Here is a 20,017-nt window from a genome sequence, read left to right on the forward strand (position 1 = left end):
TAAATAGCTGCCGGAGACAGTAATTTAGCAGCCAAGACAGTAAAATTAATTAAAATATTTTTTTTAAGAAAAAAAAAATTAGAAAAAAAAAAAAAAAGTCAACGCCGGAGACCCGACGGTTTGGAAAAAAACGTTTTTCAAAAAAAAAAAAAAAAAAAAAAAGAAGAAGAAAAAAGTTAACGCCGGAGACCGCCGGTCTCCGGCGGTCAACGCCGATCAACGGCGGCGACCGGCGGTCTCCGGTGGTGGCGGGTCAAAATTGGGGTCAAAATTGAAATTAGGGTTAAAATTGGTTAATTGATGAAATTTGGCTAAATTGGGGTGTAAATCATGAAATTGGAGTTGAATTGGGTAATTGGGTTTCATTGAATTGGGGGTAATTTTGATATATATAAAAAAAAATTCCTTATTTGCAAATAAGTTTCAATGGTGGGGTGGATTTATTTGAAAGACAAAAAAGTTGGATGTCCCACTTTTAATTAAGTGCCCTTGTCATGGGCCTCTTCGCCATTACCCCATATATATATATATATATATATATATATATATATATATATATATATATATATTGAGAACCCCTAACACATTAGGATATATTAGGATGGATCTACACCCTTTTCCAATATTAGTGAGACCCCCTTCATTATTTAATTAAATTAATATTAATATTAATATAATTATCAAATATTATACCTATATTACCCATAATTATCAGATATTATAATCACAAACCCTAGCCACATATTTTATATTCATAACCGCCGTTCTATCGTACCTCTTCACGTTTTCTCTTCTTTATTGGTCTGGAAATCCATGGCGACGGAGGTGGAGATGGAGGCGACAACAAAGGCGACGACACATGTCGACAATGACGATCTTTCCTATTTTCCCTCATCCATCTTCCTCTCCTGCGATTCTATGGTGAAGGGTTTCAATCGTCGATCAGGGTCTGCAATCACATATTTTATATATATATATATATATATATATATATATATATATATATATATATATATATATATATATATATATATATATATATATATATATATATATATATATATATATCGAGTAAGTTGCCTCGTATGGATTTTATTCTCTTAGGCCTTGTTTCATTTCTAAAATAAGAACAGCCGAAATAATATTACATAATCTAATGAAAATTCAATTGTATTATTCGACCATGCGAGGTCTAATAAATAATCCTTGAAAACACAAAATAGATCATGATAAAATAAAGGGTAAATTACAACTACTCTATGAGGTATGGTCAATTTACAAAAAAAATCCTCTTTTTTGGATAATTACATCTACTTCCTTAACTATGATTTTTTCTTACAGCTCCACCCTTATGGTGTCATCTAGATTTTGTGGAATATGCTCAAATTTATACTCGTTTTGTGTAAAAATACAGTTTATGATGCACCACAAGCTGATATATACAAGCCAAAAAACACATATTATGATTATCTTGCTTCAAAATGTGGAGTTTGAATGGGATAAAATGGGTACAAAAGTGGTAATATTCCATTTAATCTCGAAGATTCCACTAAATTTGAAACTGCAAAGGTGGACGCGTAAGAAGATTTATAGTTGAGGGGTGATTGTAATTACCCAAACAGGAGGGAGTTTCGTAATTTGACCATACCTCAGGGGTGGTTGTAATTTACCCTACAATAAAATATGTGTGTCGACCCGGAAAATTATTCATTTATAGTTGAGGGGTGATTGTAATTACCCAAGCAGGGGGATTTCGTAATTTGACCATACATCAAGGGGTGGTTGTAATTTACCCTAAAATAAAATATGTGGGTCAACCCGGAAAATTATTCAGTTTTCCAAATATGAAACAAAATTTAATTATTTAATCTATCATGATTAATCACCCCAACCAAACGGGGTTTTAGTGTTCAGAGATCAGTCCGAAATCACCGGCCATTATTAAGCACCGGGCGGGAGAACAACAAAAACTAAACAACAGATGCAGCAACAAAGTGTGCATTGGAAAATCAGACAAGCATTTTAAGAATATTAAGTATAAAACAAAAGTTCATAGTCCCACAACCATTGTCTGAACATCAATTAACCAAAACAAATCTCTAAACAAATAATAGCAGCAATTGAGACTCCAATTGCTGCAACCTTTACCAAAACTCTGGATCAAATAAGCATATAGAAATAGCACCACTGGAAAAGCAACTAAAAGAAATAGGTATATCTTAACAAATAATAAACATCAAAGCATATATATATAGAAAGAAAATACCGAACCTACGACACCACAGCCATGGGCCGTTTGCGCACAACACATTCTTCACGCAGTTCCACATACGCGCTTTTGAAGTGATCGAGCGAAAAACACAGCTGCCTTATAGCTTCCCTTTTTTCCTCGGAAGTAACAGAGATCATTTCTGCCTGCATTTTCACCTCTTTCTCCAACTCATTTATTTTCGACTTTAGTTCATCTCTTAGCTTGTTTAGCACCTTGTTTTCAGAATGTAACTCATTAAGATTGTGCTCTAAACGTTGAAGTTCGTTATCACGAGCGCTTAGGTCAGCAATGAGTGTCTGTAACTTGGCAATTACTCCATCTTTCTCAGCAGTTAGCATGTCGTACTTCAGTTTCAGCCCATCAAGATTCTTGTTCAAAGTGTTCACTAGTTCGTTTTTCTCGGATACCTCTACTTTGACACGCTCAATATCATTTTGCCAATTGATATTCATGGCTTCTTGCTTTCTCTCCATCTCGATTTTCCCAGCTTCGAAATTCTTGATCTGATCGGCTAATGATTCGCATTGCATCTGCAGAATCTCGGTTTTCGCCTCGTCGAATTTCAATTGTTCGGACAAGTTAGAGACAGAAGACTCTAGTTGCCATTTCTCCAGAGCAAAATTTCCCTAAGCGTCTTGTAGTTCGGCATTCAGTTTCTTTATATCAAGATTGCGATCCGATAATTCCGCTGCGTACTTTTTAACACTCCCCTGCAACTCGTGAACTTGCATCTTCTCCGACTCGAGGTTGGATTCCAAATCAACTATATGCCTTTGGAGCATCAGAGATCTTCCATTCTACTTTTCGAGTTCAAACTCGTGCAACTTAACTTGATTCTTTGCAGACAGAAGCTGGGCTTGTAAACTGCCCACTTCGACCGCGGTCGCTTCACTATTTCGAAGTTCGCTCCTCAATTGCAATATTTCTTCTTCGGCAGTACGAAGCTTCTCGTTCGAAACCTTAAATTCTCTTTCATAGTCAGATATTCGTCTCTGTAGAATCTCACATTCTTCCGCCATTTTTATGTAATTTATGTTCTCTTGCTCAGTCTCCATATGTATCACTTCGTGATTCATCATTTTGCCAGAGGAAAGCGAACTCGACCTCTCTCCACGAGAAGTGTAATAAGATTCCGAATCAGAATCTGACGACAGCGACGAAGATTCCGATCCTGGAGCTGTGTCTGAAATCCCACCACCCGAACTTAGAGATATATCAGAACCAACCACTTCGCCTTCAACTACACCATGCATCGTCAATTTCTTGTCCGGAGTTTGAAAAAGAGGGGCTAATGGAGAGCCAAAACTAGGCTTTTCGTAATTCTTCAATCCGTTTACTGATTTCACATAACCACCGCTCAACTCTCCCGATAACTTTTTGTAGTGGTCAGCCAGCAAATGGTGCCTTTCGGAAATTTCCTTGACACGAGCAATCAACTCGGGCTGCTTCGAATTGTTATCGACAACCTTTTCGAATGAAAAATGTTCTTCATCTTCAATCAACAGCAGCATTTCATTGACACTCCGATCTAAACCTGCAACAAGAAAACTATTAGTATTCCCCTTAGTCCAATTTTGTGTTACTGCTTACAACTTAATATCTTGTATACGAATAATGAAGAAAACGGAGATTAATTTTCTCAGAAGTTGGGCAAAACAGCTTAAATGCTTACCCTTGACATTTTCTGCAACCCATTCGGGGTTCTTCAGACAAATCTGACTGTTCCACGATGGTGAATCCAGCTTACTCACCTCATTCTCCATTTTTGCCCTGATTAAAAAGATTAAACGAGAAGAGACCTAAGAAAATTTGGGAACTTAATTAATTTAACATATTTGGCTATTTACAAGCACCAGTTTCAAGAAAACAAGAACCTAAATAATTGCAAATTCTATATAAATCAGGATAACCATTAATTGGTTCAGGAAAACAAGAACCTAAATTATTAATGGTTAATTAATTGCAAATTTGGGAACTTAATTAATTATTGCAGATTCTATATAAATCAGGATAACCATTAACCAATTATTGCAAGCCTGCAGGGACTTTGTGCTTGATTTACCACATATCAGAGAAATTATTTTTTTTTTAGGTGGAAAGTAAATAAATTAGACTAACTAACACTAAGCTCAACAATTCTGCATATGTTCATAGCAGTACCATTTTTCAGTGAGAGAAAATTCACTCCACCAAAAACAAAAAAACTCCTACTCAGATCAGAAAGAATCTCTGTAATACATTTGTTTCCATGTTCGGATCCGGATTTTCATTCTTCAACTAGATCCAGTTACAGTAGATTTGACATACTCGGATTTTTTTTAACAATTCAATTTTGATTATACTTCCTTTGCCAAATAATCTAATGCAGTCACTAAAACTCAATCAATTACTTATCCGAAAAAGGAAAAAAAACTCAGATGATCAAATCAAAGAGAATATGATATGATCGGGAAAACAAGAGAACTTTGCAGTAACAAATTTAATCACACGCGCGCAGAGACAAATAAACAGCTTCAATTAGTTTATGCACAGCATAAAGCAGAGAGAAAATCGAAAAAAGTTATGAACTCACCTGGAAATGCAGAGAAGAAACACCGACGCTGAGGCACCAAACGAAAAAGGTCAGATTGAAAGGTTAGAGAAGCAGATGAAGAATGAATTCTAGAGAGAGAGAGAGAAAGGAAGAGAGAGGGAGTGTGTGTGGAATTGTGAATGTTAAAAAGGGGAAACAAAGAGGAAATGGGTGACAAATAACATCAATCCCAATTTTGGGGCCATGTTTCCTGTTAAGTGTATATTTATACACTTAATTGTACCTTTTAATTGGAGATTTTGATGTGTTTTTACGATAATTGGTGCTTAATTTGGTTATTATTTGTATTTTAGGTGCAAATTGAAGAATTGACAACTTTTGGGGTGAAAACTGCAAATTCAGAGAAAAAGTGGGCCAAAAGTGAAAAAGCAGAATTCTGGAGTATCAAGGACCGCGCGGCCGTGCGGATTTTAGGCATAAATCTCACACGGCCGTCCGGATGGTCGTGATGGCGCAGTGAAGGAATTTTAATTACACAAGAAAACCCGCCCTATTATATTTTTGCACCATATTTAAAGGCCACAAGCACACAATTAGGATTATCTTGGATCTTTTACCTTTCATCTTTAATCTTTAGGTTTTTATTTTTAATCTTTCTACATGCAATCAAGGAGCACAAGAACGAAGACGAAGACTTGACGAATCTTCATCATAGTTCTCCTCTTTTATTGTTATTTATAGTTTTATGATTTTTCGTATTTTTATTATGTTTTTCGTAACGAACATGCGTAGCTAAGTTTTTAATCTAGGATTTTGTTGGAACCCTATGTAGGGATTGCGAACCATTTTTCTTGAGATTATGCAATTATGATTTTATGATTATTTCTTCTACTTGTTATGATTGTTAGTGCATGAACTTGATCAATTTATGTGCTTTATCTGTGATTATTGGGATTGACTCGACATAGCTATTTTGATAATTAGACGGTAAGTAGAAGAGCCTTCGAGTAGTTTTCATCGGATGAGTGTGTCAATTGCATGTGGTGTCGTAGACATACAGATATCACCTTAGGTAGCCATTTACGAGACTTGTTAGTTAATGCTTTATTTATAATTGGTTTGCATAGACATATAGTGAATCGTTTATGAATAATAGACTCATAATACACGCGACAGCGGGTTATGAGTAAATTAGTGTCTCGGGTTAATAATCATGAATCATATATTTCATAATTGAGGGGTTTTGGGTGAGCAATTCTTGCATAGGGGGAAGATAAAATCCTAGATCCGTTTTATATTGATATTTTCTCGTGATTCGTTGTTTTCTTAATTATTTTAATTGTTTAATTGATTTAATTCGACAAACCTGCGTAGGCTGGATAAAAATCATAATTGTTAGAATTTGGTACTTAGGATTAGATAATTTGAGTATTCCCTGTGGGATCGACATCCGACTCTCACGAGTCCACTTTTACTACTTGTTTGCGATACGTGCACTTGCGTGTTAGGTATTTAGCACCCAACATTTCCCGCCTCCCAACGTTCGAATTTTGCCATTTTCCATTTTAAATTTTTTTTGTACAAAACACATGTCATATTCTCCTTGTATTGCAACTTTATTTCCATTATTGACTTTTGTATTTCACTAATTAATTTATTTTTTGGCAACACTTTTACATTAAATTTTAGTGTAAAACAATTATTAAAAAAATTATAAAAAAATTAGTAATTTTAATGTGAGTTTTTATGGGATAATTTGCTTAAATTTTTGAATGATATAAAAATTTTGTGAATAAAGAAAAAATAAAAAAAATTAGAATTTTGGATATTGAATTTTAAACCAAACACTGAGAGTTTTTTTTAACTATTTAGGGGCGGGTTTCGATCTGAATAATTTCAATTTTGGAACAAGCTTGCTATTTGATTTCAATTTCCGGAAATTCTTGAATTCTTCTGATTTTCTGCTCGAAAATGCTAATTTCGATTTAACCAGTTCGATTTCTACCTACTCAACTTGGTTTAATAGAAAAAATGAAGTACCATAACTGCAATCATTTATGTGAAGTATGCAACTAAATGTAGAGTAAACATGACATTACAACTTACAAGTGACCAAATAAAGTATGGGATGGTTCTTAGGACTAAGTATATGACAACTATTCAAATATGTGAAAGCAAAAAAAAAAAAAAAAAGAAGAAAAGAAATTTACTTTTTTTTTTATTTTGACAAGAACAAAAAACTTATTAAAATATAGTGATTTCTTTTTGTTTTTTGTTATCCATATTACAATGTTGATTTGAAATGAGATTATAATAACCCAAAAACTAAAAAACACAAGAAAAAATACAAAAGAAAAATAATTGACAACTATTATACAGCAATCATTAGGGGCAGTTTGTGTATATAATATACAAAAGATCGCTGAAGAGCCCGCCACAATTCAAATAAACATCTGTGTAGATTTCATTGGGATAATTACACTTTTGGTTCCTCATGTTTGGCCCGATTTCACTTTTGGTCCCCCTTGTTCCAAAATGAACAAAGTTCACCTCCAAGTTTCAATTTTAAACACTTTTGGTCCCCACCGTTACATATTCGTTAGCAAGTAACGACCTCTAATATAATAGTTGGTGTGCGACAATGACCCGTATACATACCTTGCCATGCAGTTGGACAATTTTTCCATTTCCAGTGCATGCAATCGATGCTCCCAAGCATTCCTGGAAATCCACGTTGCTCATTGACTTGCAATAATCGAGATAAATCGTCTTGATTTGGTGCTCTTAAGTATTTTTCGCTGAAAATGGCAACAATCGCTTTCACAAAATGTCGTAAACTTTCAATAGAAGTACTCTCACCTATGCGTATGTGGTCATCCAAAAGATCGGCAGGAACTCCATATGCGAGTATTCTATATGCAGCAATTACTTTCTGAAGAGATGATAAACCAGGAACGCCTAGAGCATCATTTCTTTGAACAAAATAGGGATCGTAGGCCTCAACGCTAGAAAGAATCCGAGAGAAAAGGGGTCGGTGCATACGAAATCGTCTCCTAAAATAACCTGCATGATACATGGGATTATCAGAAAAATAATCACAATAGAGTCTTTTGTGACCTTCGGCTCTGTCACGATTTACTACGCTTCGACCCAGAACTGACCCGCGGTAGTGCCTATGTTGTCTTTCTCTCTCCATTTCCTCCTCTTCGGCAACCGTTAGCAACATTTAAAGATCATCGGAATCCAAATCGGATAAGAAATCCATTAAATTAATGTGACCATGCATGGTGAAATGACTAAATACAAGATAATGGAGTTTTAGAGCAAGTGATGTAGTCGAGGATCTACATCACAAACATGTTATGATATATTATGTAGAAGCAACAATATAGAATCAATGTAACCAAAAATTATGAAGATATGGCTTGAAGAAATCAAACTAAGACTTTGTCATAAATTATTTAATTTATACGTAATAATGTTTTTGGTACAATTCAGTCAAAGTATTGCGGATTTGTGGAAATTTGAATTGTTCAATGATAAATCTCAGTTGTGGTATATCCACATGCACATGATAAAACCTTTTTTTTTTCTCTTTGAAAAGGTAAAAACTTGATTAATATTGATTTTGATGAAATTTTACCACAAAAATCGGTTTGTATGATTATTTAAAATGAATTACAAAATAAATAATATATAAATAATCATAAATTTTTTTGATAATTATTTTTTGATACTTGTGGTTGGAGTTCACTAGTTGTATAGAGATATCAAAATATAATCCTGGTTATCAAATAAGTATTTAATAACCCCATTTGATAACATGGGTTGGAGTTGCTTATAATCACAAACCCTACACATATGTTATATTCAAACCGTCGTTCTATCATCTCTCTTCACGTTTTCTCTTCTTTATCGGTCTGGAAATCCATGGCGACGGAGGTGGCGATGGAGGCGGCACTGGGGCAGCAAAGGTGACGATCACATGTCGACAATGACGATCTTCCCCATTTTCCCTCATCCATCTTCCTCTCCTGCGATTCCATGGTGAAGGGCTGCAACCGTCGATCACACCGCCACAATCACTCCCCCTTCTGCCTCCGCCTCGCACCATCATCTCCTCCTCCCTTCCACCTTCGGTTCTCTAATAACCAGAAATTCTCCAGATCGATGAGATATTTGTTGTAGAAAGCAAGGATGGTGGTATATTGGTGTTCTTTTATTTGCTTTGTTTGTTTTTACATGCTAATAATTGTTTTAAATTATAGAGTAGTTTCTATTGTCCATGCCTTAAAAATCATGGTGGTTTGCAATCAGAAAATCAAGATTTGACGAGAATGCTCGAAGCAAACTATTTGATATGTTTGGATGTGTTGCGATGTTCATGGCGTTTCAATTTCGGAGAAATAGTTGTTTATATCATTTTTGTAGTTGTATTTTCTGTTTTTATAGTTATTTTGCTAATTTTGTAGTTGTTTATGTTAGTTTTATAGTTGAATAATTGTTACCATTGTATTTTATTTTTTTTTAATTACTTTTTGTAGTTGATTTGTGATATTTCTCGGTCTTTTAAATTTGTAGGTGGTGGACTTTTGTCAACAATTGCCCCCATTCTTTGGATTGTTGTTGGAGGTGGACCTGTGGAAGAAATACGTAAAAATAAAGTTGTGTTTGTGATAGTTATAATATTTTTTTGTAGTTGATTTCAATGATTTGTAATTAATTTTGATAATTTCTTAATTAAATTTTGTTATTTATAGTTGATTTTATTTTAGTAAATCTAGCTGTATAATAGTTAATTTAGAAGAAAACAAAATATAGTTGTTTACGATATTTTTATAGTTAATTTAGAAGAAAACAAAAGGATATTATAGTTGATTTTTTCAGATTTTATAGTTGAGTTTTGAACTTTTATAGTTGATTTTTGAACTTTTATAGTTGTTTTCGGGAATTTTATAGTTGATTTATGAAGAAAACAAAAATAAATTAAAGTTAATTTTGGAAATTTTATAGTTGATTTTGGATTTTTATAGTTGTTTTTTGGGAATTTTATAGTTGATTTATGATGAAGAGAAAAAAATTATGAGAACAAAAAAACTGGAAAAAATAAAAAAAATATATTAAAAATAACAAAAATTATATTAAAAAAATATAATTAAATAAATAAATAACGAAAATTATATTAAAAAAACAAAAGAAATGCATGGGGTAGTTAATAATGGGAAATGCTAGATTTGGAATAAAGAAAATAGTGGGTCTACCACTAATAAGGGAAAAGTGATTAGACCCATTTTTATTAAAAAAAAGCTAGAGGGGGTTCTCACTAATAGTTCATATATATATACACACGCGCGTACATACATACACTATATATGTACATTATGCATATATATATATATATATATATATATATATATATATATATATATATATATATATATATATATATATATATATATATATATATATATATATATATATATATATATATATATGTCCGAATGTGTGTATATGTGTGAATGCAAGTTGTGTTTTATTTTAAATAAATAAATTAGTGTTAATTATGCATGTTTTTCCACTTGGCAATTTGCCATCATTTCTTCTAATCCTACATTGAAGAGATGATTAGTAAGATGAAGAGACAGCCTTCGTCTTTTTTCTTTCAACACCTAAGGCTCTTATTTGTCTTCTTCTTCTCTCTCCACCGAAGCCACCACCTCCACCGTCGGCCTCCTCTTCTTCCACCTCAACTTCAAATTTTCAAGAAATCCCATAATAAAAAAATGAAGGTCCCCTATTTAACTCTTGCTTTAGATTACACCAAAACACCATCAAGACTTCTTGCCTACTCACGGGAGATAATAACACATCCCTCTTAGAAGCTCACACTATCTCCTTCCCAATCAAAGTTGCTTAGCTAGACTTCGGTATTTGAAAGCTCTTCCCTTTGGTTATTTTTCCTTTCTTCGATTATAATGTAAGAAATTTCGATTTCTTGGTGCAATTAAAGGGTATCAATAGTATCAAAACTATTTTCAAAATTTCTTAAAAATATTTGGAGAGATTTCGAGAAAATTAGGACTTTTTGGGAAAAAATGGAAAACATGTGTTGAGTGTTGATTTCTTGTTCTTGCATGCATCATCTATGTTGGTAGTGAGTAGATACAGGCTTTATTGGTCAAAAGTATTAAAAAATTCGGATTTCAAAAAGGGGTTGCAAGAAAAATGAATTTTTGAACTCTTATGGGGTTGCATATGTAGATCGAAAGATTTTTTGGTCAAATCTGTAATTTTTAGGAAGTCAGTCATAAATGTGTTTTCAATTAATGTATTCAGCATTTATTGAACAAAATTTTCGGATTTAAAAAGGTTGTGCAAGAAAATTTTGATTTTTGAACTTCTAGTGGTCTTGCATGTATAGATCTAGAGATTTTGTGGGTAAAATATGTAATTTTCGAAATTTCTGCCTCAAGTAACTTTGTAACTTTGTTTTCTGCATATATTGAAGTAAAATTTCAGATTGTTAGGGGTTTTTCATGAAAAATCAGATTTTGAACTTTTAGTGTGGTTGCATGTGTAAATCTTGAAACTTTGGGGTCAAAAATATAATTTCCGAAACATTAGTCATTTCTAAATTGGGAATCTGTTTTCCAGCAAGTATTAAATGGGGAGAGTTTTCTTTATGAAGGTTTCAAAGTTAATTAACGTTATATTAGAGTTTTGGATTTTTAAATAAAAAAGGAAATTTTCTAGTTTTTTATTCCAAGAAAATTCGAAACTTTATGAAAATTTAAAATAATTTCAGAAACTAAAACTTGGATTAGTTAGGAGCTCTAGGATTTAAGGTGGGAATTTTTGGAATTGGTTTGATATTAGTTCGAAATTAGGACATTTTGCATGCCATTTATTATGTTTTGTGCTTTAAATTTCCATGTCTTTGTTTAATAATTATGAGTGATGAAATTTGGGATTTTGTACCTTAATTGCTGCATGGATGTGTTTAATTACTGCTGGAATTTATTGAAATGAAATTATTGCCTAGAAGTGGTAATAAATTCATTAAATGAAGGATGAAAAGGGGTGCTTGCTTTACAAGCATGGCTTGAATATTGAATGGTGGTGTATTAATGTGTTGACTGCATGTGTGTGTGCTGAATACGTGTGTGTGTGTGTGTGTGTGTGTGTGTGTGCGCTGAATGTGTATGTGTGTGTGTGTCGTGTGTGGTTGTGTGTATTCATGCGTGTGAATTTGGGGGATTTTGTGATATTTGTGATGTTATGTGTTGCTGATATTATTGTTGTAAGCATGATTTTGAAAATGATGCATTCCACGGCTTTTAAATTTGAAAGATTAATGGAATGCCGGATAATAAACAACTCGGATATAGAGGGCCGGTATCCAACTAGGATGAAATGTTGTGGTTTGAATCCACTTAGTGAAAACGGGCTCGTAACATATTTATTATTCAGGTACATAAATTAATCTTTCAAGGATCCGATAAAACGAAAAATGTGTTTTTCACGATTTTCATAAAAAGGGCATTTTAGTCATTGTGCATAAGTACGTGCTTTCGTGTGAATAATGTGTTTTCGTGAACTATGTGGTTAACTGTTTGACTTATGTTATTTTGGGATGTGAGTAAGGATTTCCTATGTAATATTATATATTATATATATAACGTATTTAAGTTCGATATTTAATCGGATTTCTTACTGAGCTTTATAGCTCATATTAGATGCCTTTTAATTGCAGGTAGTAGTGTTAGTAACCCTCCACCGGAATGGATCGAGTAGCGGATCGAGGTCTTGCCCGGGATTTTGGAAGTTGTACGAGGACCTATGCACGATGCTAAGATATTATGCTTATTTTGGTGATGTAATATTAAACGTACTTATTTCTCTTTCGTATCTTTTGCTTATTCGAACGAACTTGAAAACCGGTATGAATCGTACTTGACTTTTTATTACTATGAAAACTCCGTTTAGTAATTAATTAAAGTTTCCTATAAATACGCACCAAAATACCTTTTCAAAACTCTGATTCTTTTCGAACCAAAAATAAAAATTGATAGGTTGATAGTGTAGCACTCGAAAGAAAATCCTCCGACCCTCTCGAAACTTGTTTTCGAACAAGGTCTTTATTCGACAAAATAACCTAAAAAAGTTTTTTTGAAAAATGCAAAGCTTTTAAATACCCCAAAGAAGATATTTTTAATAGTTGCATTTTTGGCCCATTCCAAAGTTTTAAAAATTACAAATAGATCATTTTGCTTCCGCTATATGTACAAATATCCGATAAACCGGTTTCGATTTATCGCCCATTTAGAAGGGGGTGCTACATATCTTTTTCCCCAAGTATTTTGTGTGTTTGTTTGGGTTAGAAAAATTAAAATTATTCGAATTTTCTTGGTTTGTTTGGTTAAGAATAAGTTGTGGTAATTTTCTCCAATTCAATATTTTTTTGGCAAATGCCAAATAGGCCAATGACAAGGGCACTTAATTAAAAGAGGGGCATCCAATTTTTTTGTCTTTCAAATAAATCCAACTCATTCAAACTTATTTGCAAATAAGGAAAATTCTTTTATATATACCAAAATTACCCCCAATTCATTGAAACCCAATTCAACTCCAATTTCATGATTTACACTCCCAATTTAGCCCAATTTCATCAATTAACCAATTTTAATCATAATTTCAATTTTGACCCCAATTTTGACACGCCATCACCGGTCTCCGGCGTTGACTCTTTTTTTTTTTCTTTTTCTTTTTTGAAAACTTTTTTTTTTTGAATTTTTTTCCCGGTAGGTCAACCGCCGTTGACCGCCGGGTCTCCGGCGTTGAATTTTTTTTTTTTTTTTTAAATTTTGTTTTTTCTTAAAAAAAATATTTTAATTAATATTACTGTCTTGGCTACTAAATTACTGTCTCCAACAGTTATTTAACTGTCAGAGACAGTAATTTAACTGTTAATGGACTTTTTTTTTTCTTCAAAAATATTTTAATTAACATTACTGTCTTGGCCAGCAGTTATTTAACTGTTGTAGACAGTAATTTAAATGTTTATTGATTTTTTTTTTAAATATTTTAATTAATATTACTGTATTCGTTGTTAAATTACTGTCTCCAGCAGTTATTTAAATGTCAGAGACAATAATTCAACTGTTAATTGACTTTTTTTTTCTTAAAAAAATATTTTTAACTGTTAATTGACTTTTTTTGTTTTAAAAAAATAATATTTTTAATTAATATTACTGTCTTGGCTGCTAAATTACTGTCTCCAGCAGTTATTTAACTGTCGGAGACAGTAATTTAACTGTCTCCAGCAGTTATTTAACTGTCGGAGACAGTAATTTAACTGTTAATTGACTACTTTTTTTTTGAATTTTTTTTTCTTAAGAAAAATTATTATAATTAATATTACTGTCTTGGCTGCTAAATTACTGTCTTCAAAAGTAATTTAACTGTCTCAGACAATATTATTAATAATATCACTATTCGGGAAATTAATATTCATAATGTTACTGTCCCAAACAGTAATATTACTGTCTGAGACAGTAATTTAGTAGCCAAGATAGTAATATTAATTAAAATATTTTTTTCTAGGAAAAAAACATTTCGAAAAAAAAGTCAATGTCGGAGGCTGGCGGTCAACAGTGGTTGACCGGCCGGAGAAAAAAATCCAGAAAAAAAAAAAAAAAAAAATCAACGCCGAAATCTGGCCGGAAAAAAAAATTCAGAAAAAAAATTATTTTCTGAAAAATAAAATACTTTTTCAAAAAATTATTATTTTGGGGGCTAATGTGATATATTTGTTTAAATCCGGGGTCAATGTGTAATATTAAAGAAGTTAGAGCATAATGGATGGAAATGATAAGAATTATATTATGGAGGGTATTTTAGACTAAAGACATGGCGATAAGTTTATTTGAAAGACTGTTCTTTTTGTGGACCAATGTGCATTAAGTCCCTTGTGATGAGCATTTTTGCCATCCGCCCTATTTTCTTTTATTGTTTATCACCCGGCATATGATCATGTACAAAAATCTTGAGCATGGGCTCATTTCAGACAGTAATCGGATGAAACCATTTCCCTCCTTTTCACTCGCACAACAGAGGAAACAAGAAACGTGTAGAAGTGCTACTAATTTTTTTTTTCCGCCAACATCGATCAATAATGTTGAATTTTTTTGAGATTTTTTTCCCCACCGGTCAACGATATTGACTTTTATATTTTTATTATTAATTTTTTTTTTTGGAATTTTTTTTCTGAACCTTTTTTCTCCGGCAAACATAGTAGCATTATTGTTGTTAGATGATACTATTAATTATATTACTGTTTAAAACAGTATTATTACTATGTTAATGTTTAACACATTAATATGAAATCCTATATTTTAAAGGTGCAAAGTGAATATTGAATATCCATGCTTCCGCTAAAGAAGATGGTGTTATATTAAAATATAAGGAATTGGTAAAGGAAGACAATGTTTACATTTTTTGAAATTTGATGTTGAGTACGGCAAATACAAAATTCTGAGAAACAAGATATGGATTTATATTTTGAAAACAACTTTGCGGAACTAATACAATTACCGATAAGATCCGGCCATCTACCAATTTTCATTTTACATGTAATTTTTAAGCGTGTTATGAAAACTTACAGATTCCTTACTCAATCTGTTTAGTTGAAGACCAATCTCACAAAATTCTCATTCCAAGAATACACTGATCTTTTGACAAAACTCACCGTTCATATGGTGATTGAATATGAACCTAAGCATCTCAGTATGTATTTCTTGTTTACAGATTTTACTTTTGGTATGGTTTAAAGCTAAACTAATCTAATTTTAAAACCTTATTTTGTATGATGTTTTTAATAATTTTATTTCAATCTCGTGCATCGCACGGGTCGAATTACAAGTTATATTATTGTTGGGTATCTGCCAAGCTCCATATCAAAAAATATATATAGTAAGTATCTCCTTAACAGTATTGCAGAAAAGAATAACACAGTGAATAAAAGTGGAAGAAAAATAGTAATAATATCAGCTTAGTCTTCCAATTATTTCACACCAGAGTACCACAAGAAGAATATATCTTCTCACACTCTCTCTCAAATCCTAATTTCACCCAGAACTCCATAAAGGAAAGAACAGATCAAACACTCAAGCTTACACACTCACCAAAACCCCCTTTCAGAGCCCACAATAGAAAAACTGAAGGATTTAGGTCGAGTCTAAGTTTATATCTGAGTTTTAGCTTTATCCAGCCTTCATACCCGTATTTATAGATACATAAGTCAAAAATAACTGGTGAAGGCTGTACTGGAAGGTCAAAGTCAACCATGTTCCATGAACTTTTACCTCCAACCATGACAGAGTCAAGGCAGTAGAAGGGAGGAAGAAGACAGAAGCAGGAGCGGTGGAGAAGATGATAGAATTATGGTTTACAGAAAACGAGAGATGAGAGGAGAGAGAAGAGGGTATTTAAGTGAGGCTTTGAACGGCCAGGATGAACCCAAAAAATCCAACAGATGGATTTCGTCAAACCAGACTTGGGCTCACTAACCCTTTATTGGGCTTCTGGCCATAACATATTTGGGCCATAAAAACCAACAATTATAAAAATATAAAATGCCTACACTTGAAATTAATTAGATATAAATTTAAAATGAATTTATCGGGATAATTACGATTTTGGTCTACCAAGTTTGCACATTTTTCACTTTTGGTCCTCCATTTACCGCAGTCAACAAAATACACACTAATGTTGTCACATTTTAACACATTTAGTCCCTCCGTCTGTTTGACCGTCAAGAAGTAACGGCCAACTGTTGAGTTAGGGCTGAATTTGCGCTATTTCATTGAGAAATTTGCACTCAGACCCCTGCATTCGTTAAAATATTCTAAAAACCCCTAAAATATTATTCCGACCCTAATTTAACCCCAATTTCATCATTTAATCAATTTTGACGAACAACCCCGATTTTTACCACCATTACCGTTGACTGTTGACCGCCGTTGATTTTTTCTTTTTCTATAACTTTGTTTTTCGGCATTGAATTTTTTTTAATACCGCTTTTTACGCCGTTCACCGACATTGTATTCTCGGTTAACAATGTTGACTTTTTTTATTTTTTATGAATTTTATTGAACTTTTTTTATTTTTTATGAATTTTATTGAACTTTTTTATGTGACTTTTTTTTTTTCCGATCAACACAATATTTATTACTATATAACACAATAATAATACTATATTAATATCTAGTATCGTAATATTAAAATTACAAACTTCTAACAAAGTTTTTATCTAAAATTTCGGGGCCTAAATACAATTTAAAAAAAAATCTAAAATCCATAATTTCTTCCCGTCAGTTTTTTCGTAAAAACGTCAGTGCATCCCAAATTTCTTCCCAAAATAATATGAAGAAGATGAATTAGGCATGTGCGGAGTAACTTGGAAATAAGATAACCACACTAGTACAACGGTTTATGGGGCTAACACCGGCCGTTAATTTTTGTCTTAAAATTTTTCCGTCATTAAGCTGCGTTGACTTTTTTCTTTTTCCTTTTATTTTGACTTCTTTTATGATATTTATTTTCTCGCTGCTGGTTTTTTGCTTTGACTTTTTTTCCTTTTTTTTTTTTTAAATTATATTTTCCGACTACTCAACAATTTAAATAAAAATCAAGAAATGTAAACCTGACATTCAATATCGGTCAACAACGGCAAAAAAAGATGAGTAAAAAAAAGAGTCAACCAAGTTAAAAGGAAAGTCAACGTCGGAATACCCGATTTTGAAAAATCGGGGTCATTGGTTAAAATTGGTTAATTGATGAAATTGGGGTTAAATTATGGTTCGATAAAATTATAGGGGTTTTTAGAATATTTTGAAAGAATATAGAGGTCTGATTGCAATTTCTCAAAGAAAAATCTTAACGGTCAAACAGACTGATGGACTAAATGTGACAACATTAGTGTGTATTTTGTTGAGGCCGGTATATAGGAGACCAAAAGTGAAAAACATGCAAACTTGGGGGACCAAAACTGTAATTATCCCGAATTTATATGTTCAAGTTTAAGATAAAGAAAATAAATATATTTTTATTGATATACTTGACTTTTAAGAGAACTATATATTTTTCTCTATAAAATCGGACGAAGATTAAAAGAAAAAGAAATTAAAAAAGAAAAATAATAATAATTAAATGAGTATGTAAAATAATGAAAGTTGAAGAAAATTATTATTGAAAATAAAGAGGGAGATAATTAGATTAAAGAAAGTATAATAGGTATAAGAAATAATTCAAACACTGCCAAGCAATTACATACAGTCTACAAGGGAGGTAATTGAAATTAGCCCTTTCTGAAAACACTGCCAAGCAATTACAATTTTTCATTACCCATCCCCAATCCCCAAATTATAAACGCACTAATTTTGATGGGTTTCATTCATCTAAACACCATCCAGTCTGAAGCATTTTTATGCGTATAACTGCGCGGCGGAAAGCTTAAGCCTTGTTCTTGTCGCGCTTCCAAGCAACTGAAGTCGGTGGTCTCATAAATTGAGCTGTGGCTTTTATTGGCATCGTGATTTTGTTAACGAGGACTATTTATGGCTTGTGAGTTTTTCTGCTCGATTGTTTGTTTGAAATCCGGATTTCTGTTTATCGGTTTAAGTCAGGATTCATGTGGTTATTGGTGTTCTCTTTCTTTTCCTTTCATGTGTTGTTTAGTTTAATTAATGACTAAATTCATTTTGTCAATTCTACTTTGACAGGTGTTATGGCAGATAAATGCATTTCTAAAGGAACACCAGCAGCAAATGCGAATGCATCGCGGAGGACTGCATTTAAAATTGACGTTGAGACATTTAGTAGGCGGTTAGGTTGCATTTACACAAACTGGAAGCTACACAAAGATGATTTGTGGGGTTCCGCCGATTTTTTTGTTGTGGCCACGCCACCGCGATCAGAAAAATATCGCTGCCTCAAGTCCTTGGCTCTCAATATTTGGCTTTTTGGTTTTGACTATGGGTTTCCAGAGATGATTATGGTATTCTCAGACAAGGCTATTCATTTTATGTGCAGTCAAGACAAGGCATCATTGCTAGAAAACAAGGATGTGAAGGATTCTGCCAAAGAGAGTGTTGGGGTTGATATTGTCGTTCATGTGACGGAAAAAAATGACAGTGTAAGTAGTGAAATGGATTCACTCCTCAATTCTATTCGTTCTTCTATGTCGCATTCATGTGCTACTCCAAAAGTTGGATATATTGCCGGTGAAGCTCCCGAAGGAGAACTTTCGAAGATATGCGCTAAAAAGTTGGAACAATCAGGCCTGCAACTTACTGATATGACAACTGGTTTATCAGAACTTTTTTCTGTGAAGGAAAAACACGACATTACACGTATAAAGAAAGCTGCTGACTTGGCTGCTTCTGCAATGAAAAACTTTGTGGTTCCAAAAGTTGAAAGGGTGATTGATGAGGAGAAGGAAGTCACACATACCTCACTTATGAAAGACACGGTGGAAGCTATAATGGAGCCGCTTAAGCTTGATGTTAAGTTAAAAGCTGAGAATGTTGGTGTATGCTATCCACCAATTTCCGAACTCTAAAGTGATTTAATTAACCGACAAGTCATTTCAATATTGGGTTACACATTTGTTTTTTTTTTCTTTTAAATCTTCCTATTTTCCCTTCGTTTTCACATTGTCTATATTGTTTTTGCGGTAGTTCTTCGTTATCAGAAAAGCTACATACATTACCAGCCAATCTTCCCTATCAGAGGTTAGCGCTTTTGTTCTTTGAATTGGTAATCAATTCTAATCGTATTTATCGCATTAATCGTGTATTCTGTAAAAAAAAAATTGATTTCGTTTCGAATTTCGAACGATAACGTATTTGAATTGAATTTCAAACGATAACGTATTTGAATTGATAACTCTGTAGTGAATTTCGATAATTGGATTTCGATAACTTTATTGTAGATTTCGTTAACATTTGAGTGGATTTTAAGTTGCTTGGAAAGAGAGATGTTTTGAATGGACATGTCTTTGATTTCTTTTTCCTTGTTACAGTTTCTTGACAGATCGAGCGATGGCGGCGGGGAGGGATATTAGATAGTGTAAATTTCCACGAGAGAGCGTTTGTCGTTGAACGTGTGTTTTGGGCGTTCGTGAATGACACTTAAGTGGTGGCGTCGCCGTA

At 33.0% G+C, this 20,017-nt stretch overlaps 3 protein-coding genes across 3 annotated transcripts; 1 reads left to right on the forward strand and 2 right to left on the reverse strand.

Moving 5' to 3' along the window:
* Positions 1-2,169: 2,169 nt before the first annotated feature.
* LOC105960375 (protein NETWORKED 4A) lies at positions 2,170-4,861 on the reverse strand. Its single transcript, XM_012984533.2, is given in 3 exon segments — positions 2,170-3,806; positions 3,945-4,042; positions 4,845-4,861. Coding segments are annotated over 2 exon segments (1,626 nt in total). The 5' UTR covers positions 4,036-4,042; positions 4,845-4,861; the 3' UTR covers positions 2,170-2,271.
* Positions 4,386-8,031, reverse strand: LOC105961854 (uncharacterized). Its single transcript, XM_088818867.1, has 4 exons — positions 7,923-8,031; positions 7,464-7,868; positions 4,845-4,872; positions 4,386-4,410 (listed from the first exon to the last, which is right to left on the reverse strand). Exons 1-4 carry the CDS (start codon positions 8,029-8,031, stop codon positions 4,386-4,388), a joined length of 567 nt encoding a protein of 188 aa, XP_088674993.1.
* A 10,087-nt stretch (positions 8,032-18,118) lies between these two features.
* Positions 18,119-19,770, forward strand: LOC148769974 (FACT complex subunit SPT16-like). The gene is made up of 2 exons (XM_088818903.1): positions 18,119-18,428; positions 18,587-19,770. Exons 1-2 carry the CDS (start codon positions 18,422-18,424, stop codon positions 19,423-19,425), a joined length of 846 nt encoding a protein of 281 aa, XP_088675029.1. The 5' UTR covers positions 18,119-18,421; the 3' UTR covers positions 19,426-19,770.
* The last annotated feature ends 247 nt before the right edge of the window (positions 19,771-20,017 follow it).

Source organism: Erythranthe guttata, chromosome 6 (assembly GCF_056151865.1).
Source record: "Erythranthe guttata isolate IM_541 chromosome 6, IM_541, whole genome shotgun sequence".
NCBI lineage: Eukaryota > Viridiplantae > Streptophyta > Magnoliopsida > Lamiales > Phrymaceae > Erythranthe > Erythranthe guttata.

What these genes read in the sequence shown, in the direction of transcription:
- LOC105961854 (XM_088818867.1), bottom strand. Translation starts at nt 8,031, where the DNA reads ATGTTGCTAACGGTTGCCGAAGAGGAGGAAATGGAGAGAGAAAGACAA. An exon ending in TTGTCCAACTGCATGGCAAG is followed by an intron (nt 4,873 to 7,463) that starts GTATGTATACGG and finishes TTGGTGCCTCAG; the next exon opens with CGTCGGTGTTTCTTCTCTGC. An exon ending in TTTCTTCTCTGCATTTCCAG is followed by an intron (nt 4,411 to 4,844) that starts GTGAGTTCATAA and finishes GAACATATGCAG; the next exon opens with AATTGTTGAGCTTAGTGTTA.